This window comes from Anoplopoma fimbria, chromosome 2 (assembly GCF_027596085.1).
Source record: "Anoplopoma fimbria isolate UVic2021 breed Golden Eagle Sablefish chromosome 2, Afim_UVic_2022, whole genome shotgun sequence".
NCBI classification, from domain to species: Eukaryota; Metazoa; Chordata; class Actinopteri; order Perciformes; family Anoplopomatidae; genus Anoplopoma; species Anoplopoma fimbria.
The window spans coordinates 22,898,796-22,921,984 of NC_072450.1; the positions used below are offsets into that span (position 1 = coordinate 22,898,796).

The 23,189-nt window shown below is 39.0% G+C and overlaps 1 protein-coding gene across 1 annotated transcript in view; it reads right to left on the reverse strand.

Annotated features, from left to right (window-relative positions):
- LOC129101429 (protein diaphanous homolog 3-like) overlaps window positions 1-23,189 on the reverse strand; it is a 157,935-nt gene that overhangs the window by 105,683 nt on the left and 29,063 nt on the right. Inside the window, exons 8-17 of the mRNA XM_054611260.1 lie at window positions 19,687-19,823; window positions 18,815-18,920; window positions 16,157-16,267; window positions 15,544-15,662; window positions 15,195-15,311; window positions 11,486-11,604; window positions 11,339-11,403; window positions 10,151-10,255; window positions 8,174-8,494; window positions 6,619-6,733 (exon numbers count right to left, since the gene is read on the reverse strand). Coding sequence (XP_054467235.1) covers window positions 6,619-6,733; window positions 8,174-8,494; window positions 10,151-10,255; window positions 11,339-11,403; window positions 11,486-11,604; window positions 15,195-15,311; window positions 15,544-15,662; window positions 16,157-16,267; window positions 18,815-18,920; window positions 19,687-19,823 — 1,315 coding nt within the window. The remainder of the gene's footprint in view (window positions 1-6,618; window positions 6,734-8,173; window positions 8,495-10,150; window positions 10,256-11,338; window positions 11,404-11,485; window positions 11,605-15,194; window positions 15,312-15,543; window positions 15,663-16,156; window positions 16,268-18,814; window positions 18,921-19,686; window positions 19,824-23,189) is intronic.

The following is a 23,189-nucleotide window of genomic DNA, read 5'->3' on the forward strand; positions in this document are numbered from 1 at the left end:
AACAGTCCAAGCAGTAGAAGTTATCACATTGATTGCACTACAAATAACAAACAAAGACCAAGGTGATTTAAATCAATGTTGGACTTTTTCATGCTGCACTTAGCCCCAGGCTAAGAAAGCTTTCACACTGGCACACTCCAAAGTGGGCTAACCCTGACAAGCCTAGGGCTCCTTGGCCATCAATCTAGAGTGTAAACATCAGTCACATTTTCCAACGGACATTTAACCCACGGCTAGTAGGAGAGCAGCGTGAACCCTGGGTTAACAATGTGTGTGAAAGGGGGTTTAGTCATCCCAAGGTCAACTCTAAGCCCAGGGCTAGTGATAGTCCTGGGAATGAAGAATATGCAACGTGAACAGCCTAAGTGTTAAGACATCCAGAGCTGTACCCAGAGCTGTTCACATTTCCCCCTGCATAGTTTAAAAACACAAATAATATAACTGCAACCATCGTCCATTAATGAGGAGTATTTTCTATGTGTCCTATCCCAATACTGCACACAAATATCATTAGGCCCAGTCATGTAGTTATGGAAAGTATTTCAGCACAAATACCAGAAGGGGTTAAGTTTCTTTATTGCTAAATAAAAAAACTGATATGTTGGATTAATCTGTAGGTTACAATTTCACTATATCTGAAATTGAAATCTGGATTAAAGGGGAAATGTTCCACCTTTTATGTGGATGTCCAATCAGCGTTGATGGTTAATGTAGTATATTGAAGCAATTCATTCCTCAGGATGTGCTATATTGAGCAGGTTTAATATCTGGACCGGACGCAGAGCCACAGCCAATGAGAGCGACAGACATGGATTAAGAGCTAACATGGGGGAGGAGTCGCCTGTACTGAAGAATGAGACACTAAACAGCTACATTTAGATCAGTTTATATTTCCAAAAGGGTGGAAGCTTTGTTTTATGTTATTGTTTAATTGTTCTCTTATATGTTATCTTTTACTGTATTGAAGCTCTTTCTTTAATTAAAAATGTGCAATTTGTGTTACATTGAATTATTTTTTTTGTTAAATAAATTGTTGACATTTTATTCATCAACCCGACTTTTTGTGATGATAAAATGTGCCTGGGTTGTAAGAATAGAACTCGGAAATACATGTAAAAAGAAGAAGGCCCTACTTTAAGTATGGAAACAACTAAAACCGGCACTTTAAACAAGGAAGAAAAGCAACTAATGGGTGAAAGCATAAAAAAAATACTAACCTTTGGTTTCTGTTCCAGAGCAAACATGAAGGCAGATCATGCAGCCAAGCAGAAGTTGCAAGCATAGAATTAAGAAAAAGCAAGAGGAGAAAGGGAGAGAAACAGAGACAGAGCAGAAAGAGACAGGTTAGTTATGTTTGAAGTAAGCATTATTTCAGACATTTCAGCAGAAAGACAACAGAAAGCATTACAACAGATATAAAGCAATGTTAGTGTTCATACAGAGTTTTTGTCTGTGTTTTCAGAAAAAGTCTTACAGTTTCTTGCACATAGAATTACAGAATCTCAAGACGTGTCAGTTCATGGAAATAGTCTTAATGTTCTAGCAGTGATAAGTGATTTGAGTCACCAATGGCATTAATAGTCAATGATAACTGTCTCATATTCACACTGGACATCACAGGTCAGAGCCTCAGCTCGCTCACTTAAATTGAACATCATTTTACAGATTCGTTGCCTTCATTGCATGTATTAACATACTGACTTGCCCATGTACAGATCCTGTCTTTCACATTTTTTTATAAATGTGTAAATGTGCTTTGATCCACATTCACAGCAGTGGCTGCAGCATAATCTTGTGCATATTTCACTTGTGATGTGTAGAAAATTATTTGAAAGACTGGAGAAAGCAGATTCAAATTTGAAATGCATGAATCCATTTTCTCAGTGACTTTAAATTCTTTGATGCGTGTGGATATTTTCTACCAAAAAATAAATTCTACTGTCCAAGTCTTAAATGGTTTTTTTTAAATAAATACATCCATAAAAGTACCACTTGTTGAGACACCACCATTAAAATACAGATTTCTACAGTCACTTCACTGTTTCTCACTACACGGGTCAGCAGACAACCTGTTACAATGAATCACAATAGTGCTGTAGCTCATGTTTTGTTCTGGTCTCTCTCTTTTGAAGTTCCTTGGTGAGGCTGTAAGAGGAAGGACTCTTCTCTACCCTTACGAGCTCCGCCCTCAGTATATGAGACAGTTACCACAAAGACTGCAATTAAAGCCCTCAGATGTCAAGGGAACATATTAAAGCTTAGAGTTCAAAGGCAGTCATTGAAGCATCATTAGCTATGCTTAATTTATAATCTGTGATTATTAATCACAATGAAACAAGCCTCACTCATGGATCTAACGCTTAACTTTAGCTAACCCCTAACTATTCATACTCAACCTAAAAGCTCCATCAATGACTTTAATCATACAGAACCTGCTTTTTCTCCACTATGTGATCAACGGTCAAAGAACAAGGCACAAAAATGATAAACAGCCTTATCGAGCCAAGGAACCAGATGCGTGAGCAGCACCTACTGTAAGAGTTTATTTGTTTCACTGGATATTTAGCAAAGAACAAAAAAGAAATGTTTAAGAAAAATTTCACATATTGAACAAGCAAACATTTTTCTTTCTGAAATGTAATAATCATTACTTAAAAAATACGTGTATCTGTTATTAGGAAAAACATCTCATAATCCAATATTCATCCAACACATGCGTTATGAAGATACCCTGTATGTTTCAATGTTTAACAGTGTTGTTAGCTGTTGCACATCTCTTAAGGTCATTTGAATAAACTCAGCTGTAGTAGAAGTTTGAAATATTACAACACTGCATCCGCAGCATCCCCCACTAAAATGGTCCTTCTTACGGAGCCTAATTGTTTTTTTATTGAATCACAGCTGAAAAGTGAGCTGCATATAAATGTCCTTTCATTGTAACCTGGGAGAAAAGTGATTGGAATTTTAATAGTTGAAAAAAAATCCAACTTGGCTGTGTTACATGGAACATGGCTGTGTTAACTACATTTCCCCCATTTGTCTGCTATCTGAAAAGTGAGAATGATGAACTGATGTATTGGAGGCATCAAGCTTTCAGTATAGGTGGCCTTCACCCATAGACTAGTGAAGCCGTTTCCTTGAATGGAAGTAGAGGTATCTGATACTAATCCTTAAGGTTGAAATGTATACGGAAGCCCTCAGAGGAGACAAAAAAAAATCAATTTAGAACATGTGGTGGTGGTGGTGCACTTGAGCCTCCTGTGGCCAAAATGGGTATTACAAAGAAAACACTTGTTGGCACATGGCAAAAAATACATAATACTTTTTTTTTTTTAATTCTATTACAGATGCAAAAAAGAAGTATGGATTTTAGGAAGATTATTCTGGAAAAAAATCTCTTACCTTTTCTTCTGTCATATACACAAGAGAGAAAACAATTTAGATCAGACTTGTAAAAAGGATCACCAGATTTATTTACTCACATGCTTCTCAGGGCTTCCCTACCTACCTAAATATTTCAATACTGATACTGAAACGATACCACAGCAATAATCCAAAATGTCAGAAAAAATTCTGGAATAATACATTAGAAAACACTGAATATTTATTTTCTTTTAATTAGAAATGTTAAAATGTGGTAATTAAAAAACATACATGGTATGCAGTAATCTGATGACCCCTATATTTGAATTTATTTGATTTATAAACAGTGTTCAGTAAGGTTGTTTTTCTTTTTTTGTTGGGGGGGGGTGCTAATTGTTGAATGCCTGGCAGTAGTAGAATAAATATCTAGTCTTTTACATATCTGATGGACAAAAATTACCAGAATTTTAGTGAGACAATTTTTTATCTGACTGTTTCTGATGGACTTCAATTGTAATTTACGGACAAAATCGATTAACCTGTGCTTCTCTTGGCGGGCCCAGTAATTAAGGGCTATTTTGGCTGAGTCAATAACACGAACTGATCTTGGCCCGATTTGCCCAAAACTTTTACGAGACAACCTTGCAAAAGAGTTTGAAAAAGAAAAGATTACCTGTATGGATATGTGATATTGTGAATTTTAAAAAAAGAATGAGAGGAAACTTCTACCTTGGCTTAAGAAACTCAATGGAATGCAATTTTGCTTCTTTTCCCCCCGCTGTTGCTCCTCCTCTGTTTACAGCCACTCTGTGATTGCTCTATTAGACTAAATCCTTAAAATCATTGCAGAGGACCATCCTTTCACTGTTTCGCCTCTAATTGAAAGGTTCCATTGGTGATTAGGATTGGCCATTTGTATCAAAGGTTAGCAGCCAATGAGCAGAGATTTGAGAGACGAGCACAGGAATCTACTCATGTTATTCAGTATGGTCTTATTTAATTTAGTTAGCTCTGACCTGCTTGCTCAAAAGTAAAAACTTTTACCGCAATCTCTAACAGAGAGGAGATGTGTTAAAGTGGCTCTGACCCTTTGCCAAAAAACAACTACCCACTCTGAATAGATAAACAGAGGAGCCAAAGGGTATTGCTGCTGTGCCTATAATGTCTACTTAGTCAAAGAAATATGCGTTTCACTCCTCAAACACTTTTAGTAAGAATAAAAAAATAAATCACTGGATTTTTAATTACACTTGATTAAGTCGAGGTCTGCCAGAAACACAACAGTGATGGTTCCAAGTCCCCAATCCAAACTCAGCAGTTTGTGTACAGGATGGCAGTGATTCTCTTACAAAACAACAGCGAGACTCGCAAACATTGTGAAAGAATAATGAAGCGTCAAGGGATATAAATGAATACTTAATAAGAAAAAGCTGAGCGAATGCCATTTCATGCTGTGTACTTTTTTAAATGTTTAATGCTGATCCAGATGCCACTGCTCTTAAGTGAGACGGAACATGATACTACATGGCTGAGTTAATAAGACGACAAGCTCACGTGCGCTCGCATGCATACAAGTACGCTCACCGAGACGCACAACGGAAGCAGCTGGGTTCAATAGCTCAACCCATGCTGCTGCACACCCTCCACTGGGACGGGAGGAACCAAGGAGGAACACAACTATGAGAAAGGACTCAAAACCCCGAAAAAGGTTTTATTTAGTCAAGTGTTTCATGGCGTTCTTGGCAAATCTAAAATGCATTACCCATGAGCAGTAAGAAACCAGGCGGTCGGCATACCGCAGAGCAGCAGTTCTTTTCTGTGCCCTAACATATGATGAGAGGTGTTTCATGATTACTGTAAAATAAAGGCGGTGTGAGAACGTGTGCCGGCTCTGGGACATTACCCTAACCGAACTATCTGCAGGTGGACATCCTTCCTTTGTACTCTCCAGAGGAACACCTGCATGACTGTCTGTCTACCTGTTTGCCATTTAGATTGCCTCCATTATTCAACACCTTGACGGTAGGGAACAAGGGGGGTGTACTGGTGTGTAGGGCGGAGGCGGCATAGAGTTGTGACAGGTAGATAACACCCGGATGAATAATTCAAATTGGCATAAGCTAGCTGAGTCAGTGACAGGACAAGAGAGAAAACACAAGACATGTGAATAAATCATCAGAGAAGGGACTAATAGACCACACACAGGAGAGGACAAGACTGATAACATCTCATGCTACCTCCTGCTCCGGCTTTAATCATTCCAACAACCTTGTACATGAATATTCCACATCTTGCCAGCCATACTAATGTGTGACGATGTAACTGTATGGTGTCTTATCATGCAGCATTACCACCGGGAAAAAATGGCCCACCAAAATTTAACTCAGCATGGCAACCTTTGGGGACTGCTAGATGATGCATAATTGAGTTCGGCATTTTGGCCCGGCCCTCCAAAATATTTTCAGTTGCTCATTTGGCCCCCTGGGAAAAATAATTGCCCACCCCTGCTTTAAACAGAAGAGGAAAATTGGACCAAATCAAACTAACAAATAAGTGATGACTTCTGATATGCATACATAACATTTCTTTCTACAATCAACACTTGAAAAGATGAACCATAAAGAGGGAACCATAAAGTGCTTCTTTGGATGGATGGGAAAAACAACACTGAATGGAAATGCTTTTGACTCTTTCAGTCCATAAAGAATCCATAAACAGTTACTGATTGGTTCGGGATACACTCAAACAAACTGCTCCCAAATTTAAGCTGTTGGCAAACAAACTTGCTTTTTTTACGGTTGCTTTTCTTTCAGTGAATGGATAGTGAGATATATATATATATATATATATATATATATATATATATATATATATATATATATAAAAAAAGCAAGTTTGTTTGCCAACAGCTACATTGAGGGTTGGATCGATCACGCACGCACTTATGTCAGTGTTTGGTCATGCAAATATTCTTCAACGAAGACACATTGCCAGTTACTCTCTAGCAGAGATGCATGCGCGCACACGTGCACCACAAAAAAACTGAAACACATCCACATTATTATTCCTTGTTTTACCCCTCCGGCTCAACCAAGAAACTTTGCCATTTTTTCCCCTAGCACCACGTTTGAAAATGTAAGCCAATGCGCGACAGTCAGGAGACAGAAAGTTGGGACAGGGAGACGGACGGCAGAATATCAGAATAAAAGTGTAATTGATAAGTAAATTACATAAAAAATGAAGTGGGAGTCTAACCTGTTCTCTGTGAACCAAAAGTGAGAGCGACTCTGCCGAGTAAATCTGGTTTTGCGTATTGGTTCTCATCAGCCCGGACCCAGAAACAGCCCTCTGACATCTCCTGGGGACGAATCTGAAAACAAACATCCAGAGTTAAAGAATCACATCATTTGAAGCAGATATGAGTCACATAGCAGAGTCAAAGAAGAGCAAGCCAATGATTTGCTGCACTTTTGTCCTGCCATTCTTCAATTATGACCTGTTTAACTTGTGCAATAAACCTTTGACTTGTAAAGAGCTTGATACTGTTTTTTGTGTGTAAGTAACATTACAGTCACTGTTTACAAGTCAAGAGCTCAGTAGAAACCTCCAGAAAGGAATCATTTTTCCCTTTTCGAAAAAGGGTGGTACCCCGAGGGGAATTTAATGAGAGTTAAATTCTGTTATTGAAAATAGGCTATATACTGATTATTTTTAATAGCTGAAGTGGAGTGCAATCACTTAACTTCACTTCATCTACCAATTAATGTATTTAACAATGCATATTTTTGGAACCTTTTGAGGCTTATTAATAAACATTCCATATTTTGGTATCATTAATGCATTAATGCTACAACTTGGTGGACCCGAGTCAGGCTGAAATGCTTGTGGATATTGAACTAAAGGTCCCAGTGGAGTCAGGTGCAACTGGGCACTAATGGAGGCCCATGTGGCCTTGTTTCTGCTATATGTGTAAGCTGACTACTATTTGCTAACACATTGCTCATATGAAAGTGAAAAGCAAACAGCTGGTCAAGGCCTTGCTGGTGCTAGATGGATTGGTGGGTCTTCCTGTCTGTGTTGTCACAGAACTCTCTAATCATTAGAATGTTCGGTCACTCTCTCACACTGGCTGAGCCACCCAACAAGAGTGAGAAGGTTGAAGTCTTATTACTGAAGAAGTTTTACGAACAGCTTTGTCCCAAACATAACCACATGTGGGGGCTCCATACAGCTGTGTCAAAAGACAGGTCCTCCTCATGCCACTTTGAAATTGCAAGCATATGGTTTGGTTTGCCGAACACCTGTACCGATGTACATCTGAGATTCAATTATTAATCAAACCCCAAACTAACATCACTTGTGGTGTGAACCAATATTGCTCTGCCGAGAACAACATCTGTGTAGGGGCCACTAAGGCTGCTCTGGCAACAGCATCTGATCATCTGTTATTTTCAATTATTATTACTTACTTGGCACAGACTTAGGAAGTTGTTGTTTAATTCTAAGAAAAACATCTGTACTGTTCAGGTTTTTGCCAATGAACATCAGGAACAAAGGAAGAAGGAGCTAAGAAAAGGGCTACTATAAATATCTGGCCTAAATATTTCAGTTTCTTGTCCAAAACTTTTTGTTAACCATGATCCAGCACGATGGGGAAACATCTCCAATCTCTGTGTTTATACTGTAGATCGCTCAGTTGTGTTCACTTTGTCAGTGAGTTCAAGATTTGTTTTTAGTTAGTGGCATATTAGACTGCATGATATAAAAATGGGGACTGTTTAAAGATTAGAAACACCTCGCAGTGTTTTACCTTGGACCAGTTGAGGCGCTTCATGGCGGTCTCAGGCTTGAAATCCTTCTTAGGCCTGAGGCCATAAGGCAGCACGTGTTGAGGCGGGGAGCCTAGACAACCCCCAAACCCTAGAGGGGGTGGAGGGGGAGCACCAAATGGAGGAGGCATTCCGGGTGGGGGAGGTGGGGCATGACAACCAGGTAAAGGAGGTGGAGGAGGCGGAGGAGGGGGAGCCGGCATGCCAGGTGCGGGAGGTGGTGGAGGCCCAGACGGGAGCGCTGAGGAAGATGATGCTTGTCCGACATGGGCAGAGGACTGAACCACAGGTACTGCTCCAAACTGGAAGGTAGGGAGAAAAAATAATGTTTGTTGGGACCAAAAATTCTCTCCTGACTCCAGCAAATATAACATCCAAAATGCCTAAAATGAAAGAAACGGTCTAGTATTGCCATTTAAGTGCTCAAAACAAATAAGCGCTATTGAGTTACCCTGCAGCTAGGCATTTAATACTTATTTTTTACTATCATCACCAAATCTCAATTACCAAATCCAAGATTATTATACTTAAAATATGTCGCCTAAGCATTATATGCTGGAGATCAAGAGAACTCCAATGACATCCAAAAATCAATTTAAATAACATTATTGAGTCATACTGTTGCGATGGTGATGATACTGGTTGCCGAGATAAAAAAAGAAAAATAGATTTTGGTCTCTTCGTGGGGATTCATTCAGAATAAAAAAACAACACAATGTCAGCTGTTAAGCTGGCTGCTGGTGTTGAGCAGTGCTCAAGAAACCCTTCCTGAATAAAATAAAAAAAATGGTGCATTCACATTTAAAAAAAAAATTTGAATGGAAAAATGTCTGAAAGTGAAGAGAAAAAAAATAGAAACAGACTAAATTCAGCATCTGCCAAGTGTGAAGCCCAATATGCTTTCCTCTCTAATACCACTGTGCTGCAGATAACGGAGGCGTGGTCTCTCAACCGTCATGAAGGGGCCAAGTGCTCATAAACAATCAAGATTCTGTCCAGAGCCTTCCAACAATGATTCGTTTTTCTTGTTTTTGATTTTTTTTTCATCGGAAAGCTAAAACTCAAATGTTATAACTGAGGCTACAAAGTTCCGTAAATGGTATCATACAGAGCAAATGGCTTATTGATCCATGCACTGGTTTTAGATTAAAGACGCAGACTAAAGGTCAGCCCTGGGCCTTTTTCTCTGCCACTGCCTCTAGAGGGAAGAACTCCTTTGCTGATTAAACAAAGTGTAGGAGTGTGTGTGTGTGTGTGTGTGTGTGTGTGTGTGTGTGTGTGTGTGTGTGTGTGTGTGTGTGTGTGTGTGTGTGTGTGTGTGTGTGTGCGTGTGTGCGTGTCGGTGAGTTAGACTGACACAGACGGACGAAGAGTGGGTATGTATGTGCCGGCGTTTGATAAATGTACCGCCGCCATTTGAAACAAGGTACTATTGAGTATTCATTCTGTGTTTGCTCACTCAAATTGAAAAATTATCAGGAAAAATAAGAAGGAAGTTCTCCTCTCCTCTCAGAGCGCGTAGTTATCTTGCAGTGCCAGAGCATGGGAGCATCTCTGTGGAGTGTTGAGGAGGGAGGGGTTTAAAGTAAGGCCCAGAAGTGAAGTTGAAGGGGGTTGTCAGAATAAATTGCTTTCAGAACAATTTCCTCTCATAGGATAAAGATCAGAGATTCAGAAATGGCCAATATAGGGACTGGTCAATGTTCTCATTAGACTTAGTGTCAGCTGGCCAGTAGAGCCTCCGTGTCAACCCAAGCTGCAGGCTCCAACGGATATATAAAAATGACAGCCCCAAAAATAACGAAAACATCTCACGAGAAAGTTGAATTGCAGTATATTTCACATTTAAATGGGGTTGGTTGAGTGATCCAATCCAGCGTTTTCTCACATCTCACACCCCTTTAAAGAATTAACACATTTCACAAAAGAGGACACTGAAAACAGCACAGGTCGTTCACCTGGGATCTGAAGGCCTGCAGCTCTGCTTGGAGTTCAGCTATTTTTTCATCACACTTGACCAGCTGAGCTTGTGCCTCCTGTCTGCTCAGAAACTCCTCGTCAAACTGGAGAGAGAAACACACATCCCAAATAACACACTAGCAAAACGCTATTAATAAATTAACGTAAGTAGGAATTAATAGAAGCAGTATTCATTATAATTGTTTAAATCTAATGGTGTAATTATTTTATAGAATCAACATTTACCTTGATTATCTTTGTTTCCTGATTAAATTTCAACCTTTTTTAAAAACTCCTATTCGTTAATTAAATATTTTAATTACCAAACACACATGCCAATCAGTGAGCCCATCCTTCTAATCAGGATCTACAACCTGCTGCGACCCTGACTTAAATTAATCCTAGCAGCCAATCCATTTGACCTCACACATTTCACGAGCATGTGTGTGTCTGTGTGTGTGTGTGTGTGTGTGTGTGTGTGTGTGTGTGTGTGTGTGTGTGTGTGTGTGTGTGTGTGTGTGTGTGTGTGTGTGTGTGTGTGTGTGTGTGTGAAATACTGGTTTTGCATTGTATTGAGATGTATTTACCAACTTTCAAAGATGAACCCTAATATAGTAGCTCCAGGTGTAGCTCACATTAAAACGCACACAAGGAACTTTGCATTTAACTACAGTTATATGGGAGGAACAAGTTTTCACTGTTCTGAAACTGATAAATCAACAGTATATGTACAAGCGTTATTGACAACAAATACTCTTTAATTTGATTTTTAAAAAAACTGTTTGGTTTCCTTGATTCTACTATTTTAAAGCAATCAGTCTGATTATTATTTTATATCCAGTAATGCTCACTTTCAAAAAAATAAATTTCTGGGGGTTTTGGGAGGAAAAAAATCAAAGAGCATTTTAAAGCCATTTTCTGCTAAGTGTTGACTGCAAATGTGCAGTAAGTTTGGCTCTCAAGCTACTGCTATGATCTCATTATTATTGCTCATTGTTATTTTCTAACACAAGCCCCCAGGAATTGTTGGTGCCATGTTTACTTCACAGTGTTAATGTTTTGTTATCTAAAAAGATATTATTTTATAGAACAAATTAGAATAAATGCCTTAGCGGGCTCTGTTTTGGCCCGGTGTAGTGGATGTGTAGGGGGATGATAATCTAAGTTGTTTCTTTGTCAATACTTGCCTTCTGTGCCAGTTCTGAAGCTCTTTGTTCGTACTCATCGGTTCGAGCTTTATCAACGCACACCTCTAAAAAACAAAAGGACGAATTAAAATCATTTGTGTTATATTTGAAATCCCTGTAATGTACATAAAGAAGTGTGGGACTTGCCGAAGAGGTGGCTGAAGTCCACATCGAGGCGCTTGCGGTAACTGAAGTCTGGGTCGGTGCCGCTACGGTGGAGCACAATTTGTGACACACACTCCTCAATGATCTTAAAGTACTGGGGCCTGAGAGGCAAAGACAAGTGAGACAAGAGAGTCAACAGAGACAGTGAGAAAGGACAATGTTTTTAAATTTGATTTAATTTCATTATTATAGTCTGTCTTGTGTATGCATTTGTACAAGAGCTGTTATCTAGAAAGATTGAGGCATGAGAGAAAATGAGCTTCTTGCCGGAGAATCAAGGTTAGTGAGGGAAATGTGGCACATCCAAACAACATCTACAGTCATTGCATATTAGATATGAGAGATTCTAAACATAACAGGGACGCCGCAAGCCGGGGCGCATTAGCGAGTCAAATCAAAGCCTGATGTTCAAACAACAGGTGCAATTTAAAAGCAGCTGACACAGAGCATCACAATACATGTTACCTGCCTCAAACTACATAATTAACCACGTAGAGATGAGAATCAGGTCGACCCAGAATTCTTATACATCTTTCTCTAACACCAAAGGCCAACTCCCACCACACAATGATGGCAGGGAAGGGAAATATTTTTCAAAGAAATAAAGAATAAGAATGATGATGAGACAGGACAGATGAAAAGAGACCTTGTTCTCTGTAAACAGATATAAAGCATGTATTCCATAAATAAATATGGGGGATGAAACATTTCTAGTTTATGTTTTTTTTCAGTTATTTTCCAGAATCTAGACTTTCATTGATGATAAATGAAAAAGGCTAACTGTCTTGATTAAATTAAAGGTTCTTTTGGTTTCTATAAAGCTACTAAAACTTTCATTTATACACCAATTACACTTTAATATAGGAACTGTGTTGATGGTACTGAACAATGGGGAATACACACCAACCTATTACCAGGTGCTGAGTAATTGCGGGTACATTTTTTCAAATGACTCTGTGAAAGGCAAAGATCACAGAACAACCAAGGGAATGCCACAATAGCAGAGAGGAGATATAATTATTTAACGACAAATGACATGGAAGGCTGGGAGACACAGTGCTATTGCAAGTTAAAGGGATATTGTCTGTTTGATCTGCTCATTATTGTATTATAACAATGCCACCGAGAGTCCAAATCCCTTCTACACCAAATGATTAACTCGTACTTTGAGACTTACAAATATCGATAAATCAGGAACAGTGCCTTCCACCTCCTCATAAAATATGAGACTCGATCTGATAGCATTAATACCATGTCTATGATTGAGAAAAAATACTGACAATCAAATGGAATAAGGCATGTTGTCAGTCAAACTGCTGGTGTTCCTTTCATTACTCTGTGACTTTGAGAGCCCTGTGTAAAAGGGGATTTTATATATTCTTGACATCAAAGATGCCAAGAATTAAATAACTAAAGTTCACTACACCAGTCAGTCAGGAGAAATGCAGTGCATTAAGGAGGATCATGTGAATTATGAAGCTTTACATGCCAATGGTAAAAATGAATCATATCAAGGGTACGTAAATGCCTGAGGAAAACTTTCTAAAGAAATACTTGAAGGCAATTAAAGGAGTCTGACGAGCTACAACGTGGTATGAGATTGAGGGTGGAAATATGCAATCATCCATGGCATTAAACGACGCCTTTTACAATCATCACATTATCAATAATAACTTACTATATATATACGGTGTGTACAAGAATGTGTTTGCCTTTTAGGATAACAGTCATCACATGCTTAAAAACTGAAAAGTTTTTTGCCAACCTCAGTCCCAATACAACCAATAAACAAATGGAAAATATGTTGTGAATGCATGTATTCTAAATGTATCTATAAAGCCATGTCCGCACTAAAGCATTGAATGCTATCGGCATCTTCATCCAAAAGACCAAAAGAAATCTTGCTTTCATGACAATTGTAGCAATTATTTTTAATGATATGATCTTTTTATTTACCCAATAGTCGCTAAGGCCATGAAATGTGGCCATCACAGAGTGGCCATCACAATTACCAATGCCCAGAGACTTCAATTTGATTGTGATATAACCCCATTCAGGTGCTTAGGTCACATACTTGGACAAGCACAAGAGGGTTGAGATTTATGCTTTCAAGAGAAAAGGCTTTTGGATGAGGACCTGCACATGTATTTAACACCCGTTACGCTATCTTGGTTAACGAGTTTCGGCGGTGTTTCTGGAATGTTAACCTCCACAAACCCAAATAAGAGCAAGACATAGAAGTTAATGTAACCCTAAACTCTGATAGCATTCTGGACCGGCTTCCACACAGTGAGAAAATACTGACAAACGGTTACAGGGTGGATGTGCTATCATAAACAGTGTTTTTTTTTGTTCCCACTTTTTCTTTTTGAGACTTAACCTATAATCCCGCAAAGTATAAAAAACGTTCTCGAACCTGGAAGTGTCTCTGGGTTAGTTTGACTAGGTTAGGTAAGTAAGTGGTTCACTGGCTGGACATGCCAACGTTAGTAGCTTATGTTAGAGCAGACAGTCACACAGTTTAATTAATCTCTTAACCTTTTTTTGCTCATGTTGCTTTGGTTTTGAAAAGGCAAAAAAAAAAAGCACTCTCTGAAGTCTTCATACTGTACATGGAGTATCGTTCTTAATGGAGCAGATGGAGGAATCTCAAAACTGACAGAACTGCTGTGCCTAGTTACAGTTGCCAGGCTATATTGGACATTTGATTAGATTTTGAGTGGAGGGATGAATGGTCTATTGACTAATTGTTTAAGCTGTTGATTCTAATGACAAATTATACGATTGAATTGTTGCCCAATAATGCATAAATGATATCAAGTATAGCTGTTTCTGTAACAGGTGTGGTTCAGCTGGTTATCTACCAGACGGTTAAGAAACAAAGGCTGTGTAGTCTAGAACTGAACATGGGGAGGGCAGTGTGTTTTTGTGTGTATGGTAATATTCTTATTTGGTTAGTGATGCATGCAAAATAGATGGCAGCAGTGATGGCAGCCCCAACACCAATGTTAACATTTTGTAATAATTTCAGAAGAAGAAAACTAAATCAGCCCACAGCCGGAGCAGAGTGCCAGACAGCTCAGGTGTTGATTTTGTGTGGGAGAAAAACTGCAGGTGATGCATTTCATATTCTTCAGATTAGAGCTCCATCTTTTGATCAAGCCAAGGTTTAACCCACACCCTGCTGTGCGAGAACCGACATTAAATAAGCCTTTGAGAAGCACCATTAATAGGAGATGAGAAATACTCTGGAGCCATGGCTGCTTTAGATTGACTGGAGATGAAAGAGACACCATTCTCTTTGTTAGCCAATGTCATTGAGAGGGTTTAAGGCGAGGGACCGCCACAAAACATAAGCTCTTCACCAGTGTACATCATTACCAGTGTTCAAAAGCTGCTCGGAACCTTAGCTTGTGTGTGCAATCGGCTAAAATGAGAGATTAAAACTGTATGTCAGTCATCATTATTATTATCGCACGGACCATAAGTTATATCACTGTACACTTCAGAGCAGAGCATAAAAATGATAACAGAGCTAATAAATAGCGCAGATTAAAAACAAATGAAGAAAGTCCAAAACACTGAGGGTAATTGAGGGATGACGATGAGAAGTGAATAAAATAAATGCATGCTTCATTACACTTCAGACAATTAATGTTCTGTGAGTAACGTGTGTGCTGCTGATCTTTACCTGACCAAGTAGTCATTGCGTATAAGCATCAGGTGCTGAAGTATGGAGAGGAAATAGGGCTCTGCACTGCTGTCCTTCACCATGCTCTGCACAATACTGAACACATCCCCCACATCAGTGCAGAGAGTCAAGGACTTTTTGAGCAAATCTAAACACAGCATTTCACATTCTAAAAAAGAAGAAGCTACTGAAATTAGAAAAAATAGAGATGAAACAATATATTTTTAGGGACATCTGACCTTAGCTGGATGCCTGAACGTTTCACATGTTAGCCACATTTACAAGAAAAACAGACGCTGAATTAGAACTTAGTGTTACATGTGTCCGTTTGCAATAATGACAAGGATATTCCAGCTCGCTCCTGATGTCCTCCAGCCTGTGAGAGAACTCCATCATGTCCTCTTCTTTGTGCTCCTCGAACACCTTGAGCTGAATGTCAAGGGCCTCATTCCTGATGGTTGTCAGTTGCTTTGGATGGATTAAAGGTAGAAAAAGACGAAAAAGGGTAAAAGCGATTAGAATAAAGCAAAATAAATCAGAGAGAAAGGGCTTGAGACCCTTTCTGACAATGGCACCAAAAGGGAAGCATCAAGCTCAAGTGAAGGCAAGGAGCTCGTTCTAAACACTATTACTCATCATGATAAACAGGTGTGGGGACCAGCACCCCGCTTTAATTTATTGTTTTCTTGGCAGCTCCTGCAATAATGTTTACAACAGATAAACATGTTAGCTAGATGGCATAACAGCCAGTAGGAAGATTATTAGCCAAGGCACTAGAAACCTTATTGGATTGTGGGTGCTGGCACAGGCAGAGGACGTGCAAACTCTCCTCTGTGTTTCATAAATTATTTGCTGGAGCAAATCTCCAATATTCCACTGAAGTGGACACCTCATTTAAATATTAATACAAGGTGAGTGTGAATTTATATTGTGTGTGTGAGTGCGTGCGTGTGTGTGCTTACCGGCAATATCTCTTTCAGGCCACAGCGCATAAATTCGTTTCTGATGTGCAGCCTGAAGTCCAGCTCATCAGGGGATGTTACCAGTGCATTGATGAGTTGCATGCATGCCACCTGCAGCATGAAGGGTACACAGAACAAAAAGAGAGAGAGGGAGAGAGAGAGAGAAAGAGAGAGAGAGTAGGGTGAGAGAGGGAGAACCAAAGAAAGAGATGACAGACTTCTTCTTCCAGAAGTTGATGAAAAGCATGCAGGCATGCATTCTAAATGAGTTATGTCCCTTGGAAGCAGAGGACCATAACTAATGCATGTCTATTTTCTCCAGTCACCAACGAGGGGGGCTGATTTTAATATTAATGCAACAACTGCAGACCCATACACACCAAACTAACTAACAGTCAATTTAAGGGCAAACTCGCTCTCTTGGAAGTTGTTTTTTTTTTTTTCGTTTTTTTTTTGCTCCTCCATGAGTTTGGTTTACTGCTCAGGGACCGCCGCATCCTGTGACTCTTCAACTAGCCGGGCAGACACAGACAGAAAAATAAATTATTGATCAGTAAAGCAATCCACTCATGTGTGAAAAGAGGGTATGGCAATGCTGGAGCCGGGGAAGGGTATTCAGATGTTTTCTAGTTCATTGTCGATTCCATGGCGCACTCTCATTTTTGGTCATGGCACTCAACCTTAGTTATTAACAGTCTTCAAAGTAAAATGTTGATGTTATAATACAGATAGGTAGCATTAAAAAGTGTCACAAAACCTTTTCCTTGACATGTCACTGGGGTGCAATGGCCGTCAACAAAACAATGCCGTTGTTAAATTTAAAGATGGTATCAATTATTTGAATGATTGCCTAAAATCCAAATATCCTCTGGTTTCAGTGTACACACATTCATTCAGAGTAAAATCAATTTCGCACAGAGTTGACACTTGCTGGAAACACTTAATCAATAACGCGAGACAAAGGGGGAGCAAGAAAGATCACTGCAATGCTTTCCATCATTTTAAATGAGTAAACTATATATGCTACAGTGTGAGAGTATTTGAAGTCGGTAATTTGATTCCAGCTCATCATTTTCAATCTATCATATCAGTATATTGAGTCATCCCCTCTCATCACAAATATGTAAAAGACACTCAGACTTGAAGAGAGAATTCAGGCTTCTTTCACTCTTGGTGGTCTGTTTACACTTATGGTATAAATGAATGCTTTCCCTGAGCCAAAGGCTGGCAGCCAGGGGAGACTGTGTATAAATGGAGTCCAGTCGGACAGAGAGCCTTTGGCCACCCAGTATCATGGTCAGGGTAACAGTAGCTATGCTTTAATAATGCATGGGGCTAAAAGGAAACTGTGCTGTGTATTAGGAAGTGGAAAGTATTAACAAATCATCAAATCCTTCCCTCACTGTTTTCCTCCGCCGCTGCTTCTACCCTCTTAGCGTGTCCCTACGGTTTTGCACCTGTCAAAGGTAGTTACAGCAAACTGAAAGCAAGTGCTGGAGAGATTTGCTACAGCGGGCAAAAAAGGTATCAGCATTTATTCGAGTTTACCTATGGTCATTGCACAAGTATACGAAACAACCAACGGAGCAAATGGTAATGTATTCTAGAGTTTTATGCTCATCTCGGAGTGTGTGTGTGTGTGTGTGTGTGTGTGTGTGTGTGTGTGTGTGTGTGTGTGTGTGTGTGTGTGTGTGTGTGTGTGTGTGTGTGTGTGGTTTTGGATGAATGATCACTCCTTTTACATCCCTCAGATACCAATTAAAAATGCAGACACCATACTTTAATCATGAATTACATTTTTGTGACACAAACCGATGCCGTCCCCCGTTTAAAGCAGCCCATGTGCAGTATCTCAAGCGTATGTATCAGCAGGGAGATGATACGTCTGAACAATTATGTCCACAGAGAGGTTTTACATGTAAAGGGAGTGCATCAGATGATTGAATGGACAATGTACATGGACAGATAAAAAAATGGTCAAACCATAAAGTGGATTAAGAGGGGACTCTGAGTTACAATATATTAACGTATGAGCTTGACAGAAGGCTTTTTTAAAGTATAGATTAGAGAAAGCTTTTGTTTTTGTTTGTTTCATTGTGCACTCTTGTTATAGTTTTTTTTACTGCACAATGTAATACAAATATAATACCTAGTTCTACAATACGTAATGTAGTTTGTTCCACAGCTTATAACTAGATAAACTGCTAACAGAATCACTAGTAGAGGTTTTTACTTATTGCAAATGCAAATCATCTTTATCTCATTTGAGCAACTAACACCATTATACAATGATTATGCTCATTACAGCAACTAGAAAAATCAGATGACAGGTTCTAGACAAGTAACCTCAACTAGGACACTTAAACAGTATTTTTACATTAACCAATTCGTTCCAAGAACAATATATATGTGCTTCAATGTTGCCTTTGTGGCTGGAACACTAACATTTGGCTTAAAACAAGACTTTAACTAAAGACGTCTTGGAAAGAAGACTTTATTAGACCAAAGATTGTGTGACTAAGAGACCCTTGAGCACAGGGCGATTATGATACGTTAAAATATTCAACTTCCTACAGCCATTCCATATTTAATTTCAGAGAAATCTGTGGGAAACGACAAGGGGTCAGTGGCTGTACAGTACATGTACTTTGCACTTACTTGTAACTGAACCGAACGATCTCGTAGTCCCTGGACAATGGGACTGAACCTCTCCATGGCTCGCCACTCCCCTGCTGTGGTGATTGCTTCAAGGACCTTTTCCAAACTAAATGAAAACATGAAATGCATGAGCGCACAGTTGGGGAAAAAAAACCGGAAGACATACATTCATTTAAAGGGGATTTTGACGGTGAGCTCCGTCCTTTTCCACTTCGCCCAAGGTCCCTTTATTGTAAATTTGAGGCGAGTGGATGGGCTTTTCCACGAGATTTCATCACCTTCACGGTAAAACGTGACCTATGACTAGAGTAGGATTGTGATGAAAATTTTAATGGATAAAACTTATAATTAATTCAATTATTTCCTTATTTCAGTAATGAAATCAACTTCTGTTCAACTGGACATAATACTTTCTTTTACTTGTAAATGCATACTGTACTATATTTTTCTTAATGTAGCGTCTCATACTGTCGAACATGACATGGCAGCCACTTTAAATCTCTCAACCTATATTCAAATATTTTCTGCGTTTTAATCAGGCACGACTCTTACAATACATTGCTAATATACAGTACTGTATAGTTGCACCAGTGTTGTGAAATGTTATTTTGAGAGTAACAATGGCCGTCACAAAATCACAGGTTTTCAATTCAGACATTTTGTCAGTTAAGCCTTTTGCTAATTGTTGGCTGTTTTGTGCTTCACCTCTTATATTGTAGGCCCTGCAAAGTCCTTTGATTTTAATTTATTGTGACTAATACAAGGTAGTTATCAACCCAGTCTCTCTTTTGCAATTTTTTTTTAAAAATATCGTCCTTCAACATTACAAAAGACATGGATATGTTGACAGAATGAATGAAGGAAGAGCATACGTGTTCTCTTCGCCCACAATGCAGATGGCTGACAGCAGCTTTACCACGTCAGTCATCATGGCAGACTGGGTGGGATCAATGGCTCTTGCCAGTAACGCAAGACTTTTCTCCTCTCCCAGGATTCGATCCAAGCCGTACTGAAGTGAACACAGACACAAAACATGATTACCCAGATATGCTGTGATTCTCCCCATTTGCAACAACAAGAACACAATGTGCTTTGAAACAGTAAAACAAAATCGTATTAGCATAAGAGCAAAAGATTCATTCAAATTCAATGTATTAACCTTCACTCCAAATTAAGTTTGAATGATCAAATATTTGACCAGAGTATGACTCAAGGTTAACTCTGAGTTTTAGCTCCATTTTTAATGCAATGCCATTTAGAGGTCTGGCACAGCACAGAACTTGGCCAACAGAAAATGTGATTAAATGGCAGGGTAATTATTAACCAGATTTAGATTAATTCTGCTTTGAGAGTTTTACCATATGTTGTATGCCAAAGCCAAAAAAAAGAAGAAAAAACAATCCTGTAAGAACACCATTATTAAAAACTACCGTTATTGTATGTGTACTTGTCAATACAGTAGTAGGATGTGATAACAGCACTGTAAAATGAAGAACAGTTTCAGCAACAGTCAGAGCTCTAATGACTGCTAAACAAATACAACACAGTTTCATTACTTGCTTGTGGTTAATAAATTCACCAATGTGAGATTTTTTTGATTTTTATTAAAAATGTCCAGGTTAAATAATGCATTACACTTAATTCACTCTTTGTATAGCAATGAATTATTCTTTTAACAAGGAAGGCATCAAAAAGTGAGTTTTTTTCTCTCTTTTGAAAAACTATTATAAAGTGCTTCTGTTGACCTGGCACTAACGCCAAGCATTGCACGGAACCAAAATCAAATTGTCTGTTTGCCTGTTTGATGTGGGCTTTAAACATTTAAAGAGGCAGTCAGCTAAACAAGTTATGTACTATTAAGATTTGTCCTTGTCTTTGAAGAGTTATGTGCAAGTAGATAAATTGTTTGTTTACTTTGATAGAAATATAATTACTTTTCTGTCACATTTCTGTGATGTCTGTCATGGTAAATTCCCTATCTTTAGCTTTGCTTCACGCATTAAACTGTTCAAATAATTGATGGCTTCACAAAACGTACTTCATGACAAGAGCACAGTAATTAAACGGTGTACTCGTGTACTTTTGTGCTGAAGAAGCCAGTGGTTGCTGAATCTCCAGAAACAAAAGATAGATGAACTGTGACAGCCCTCTGTCACTGTTAAAAAAAAAAAGGGAAGTTGACATAGCCGAAGAAGGATTGTCTATTCAAACACACGCCTGATGTGCACACTATCTTTTTTTGAATTGTTTTGATATACTTTGTAAAACCTAGGAGATCTTCCCAAAACCACTGCTTACATACAGTTTAAAGTAAAGAATACAGCCGATAAACAGTGTCAATACTTAGCAAAAATTGTATTCTGTGGGTCTCAACAAAATCACGAGCATAAAATTGAAGAAAAAGCTGTCAGTTGTATACTTTATACTAATCTATAATGGAGAAATTGGTGCTCTTGATACTGTTAAGTTGTTCAATGGATACTGTCACAGGGTGGTAACTTTTAGTATTACATCATTACGCCATTGGTGACAGACAATATGCAACTGTTTGACTTGACGCAGGAAGGCAGAAGAAGAAAAAAAAAAGGTTGCACTGACAGCTGGCAGAGAACACCTGTCTTCTTGGCATTGTGGGTACATCCCATCCCAAGATGCCTCTCTAGCCAGGGAAGGTCTGGACTGACAGAGAGGCCTACGGGTAAATGCTGGCGTCTGGCGCCTGTTGAGACGCAGGATTACATGAGACCTTACAGCACACTCCGTGCCAAAGCGCCTGTATATCGGTCTCCGTTGGGTTTTAGCTCCATGTGGCAAGATTCTATTTTTATTTTTTTTTCACAGCGTCTGTGGACTAACAGCATAGAAGGAGGAAGTATTGTGAAATAAAGCTACTTTAACAGAACATATTTTTAAGCACATGTGCTCAAGCCTGGGCGGTAGTTCAATATAATTGTCTATTGATCTTGAGTGGAAACATTTAATCACAATATGATCAAATTGTTTTATTGCTTTGGTCATCACTTTGGTCGTTACTTATCTTAGCAAACTCTAACTAAATAATAACAAAATGAGCTATGAAAGTTTTTGAAAAAAAAAAAAAAAAAAATCCACAACTTCACTGACAGTGATACATTGAAATCAAAGGTAAATGAAGGGGTAGGCTACAAATGGCAGCTTGTCTGAGGAAAAGTCATCTACCACACAATGACATGACTTGCCCCGTCGCTCAGAGGTCCCTGCGGCCGATCCACCCGGTCACAGCTTTTTTCTGTCCTGGCCCCTCAGTGGTGGAATGAACTCCCCACTGACGTCAGGACAGCAGAGTCGCTGCCCATCTTTCGGCGCAGGCTGAAAACTCACCTCTTCAAGAAGTACTACCCTGAGCCTTCCTCGTAGCACTGATTGCATTCGTATTAGCTTGTTGCACTTGTTGCACTTATTGTATTCGTATTAGTTTGTTGCAATTATTGTTTTCGTAGTAATTTGCTTCTGCACTATACTTTTGCTCTGGTTTATGCTTTTAGATGCTTGTTTAAGAAAGGAGATGCACTTATGACTTCTGGTGACTAGTAGTTCTCTAGAATACCTATGTTGAATACACTCATTGTAAGTCGCTTTGGATAAAAGCGTCTGCTAAATGACTGTAATGTAATGTAATGTAATGACTTAAATCAGGTCGGTGAGAGATGCAAGAAGTTAGTTTCAGTACATTTCAGGTTAATTGCCCTGCGCTCCTTTTCATGTATTTTCCAAATGCCATTTTGTTTATTTTCCTTCTAAAAGGTAAATTGTTCTGTGTAACACAACAACTGTCTGTGTCCATTTCTGTCCACTGACCAAACTCTGCTGCAGAGTGACTGTAAGGAGTCCCAGGAACTAAATCCATAACCAGAAGTCTATTTTGCAGGATCCTGTTGCATTTCCAATGAATCTAAAGAGCCATAAAGAAAATAGACTGCTTTGTTTGTGATGCGATATTCACACACAACAAAACAGCACTGAGATATAGAGACATAGACACACTTTTAAGTGATCTATGCTTATTCATTTGTTGTGTAATACATTACCATAATGAAATAATCTGCAAATAAAGTTGTTTCTCTCGCTCTTTCTCTCAATGGCTTCTCTTTCCTTCACTGACACTCTTTCAGTCACACATTCTCTCTGTTAAGTACTAACTCCAGAATGGGGACTTTTTACACGCCAGGAACCTTAGATCTGTGCAAATGTGTCACACAGCATCCTCCAGATTGCATCAGGACATTAGTAAAATTCCCCCCAAATTGGCTCCATATTGTTGTGTAGCTGCTCTTCTTCTCCACTGGTCATAAACCCTTTGTAATTGAAGTCCCAGGTGCCTAATTTGGTAATTGCA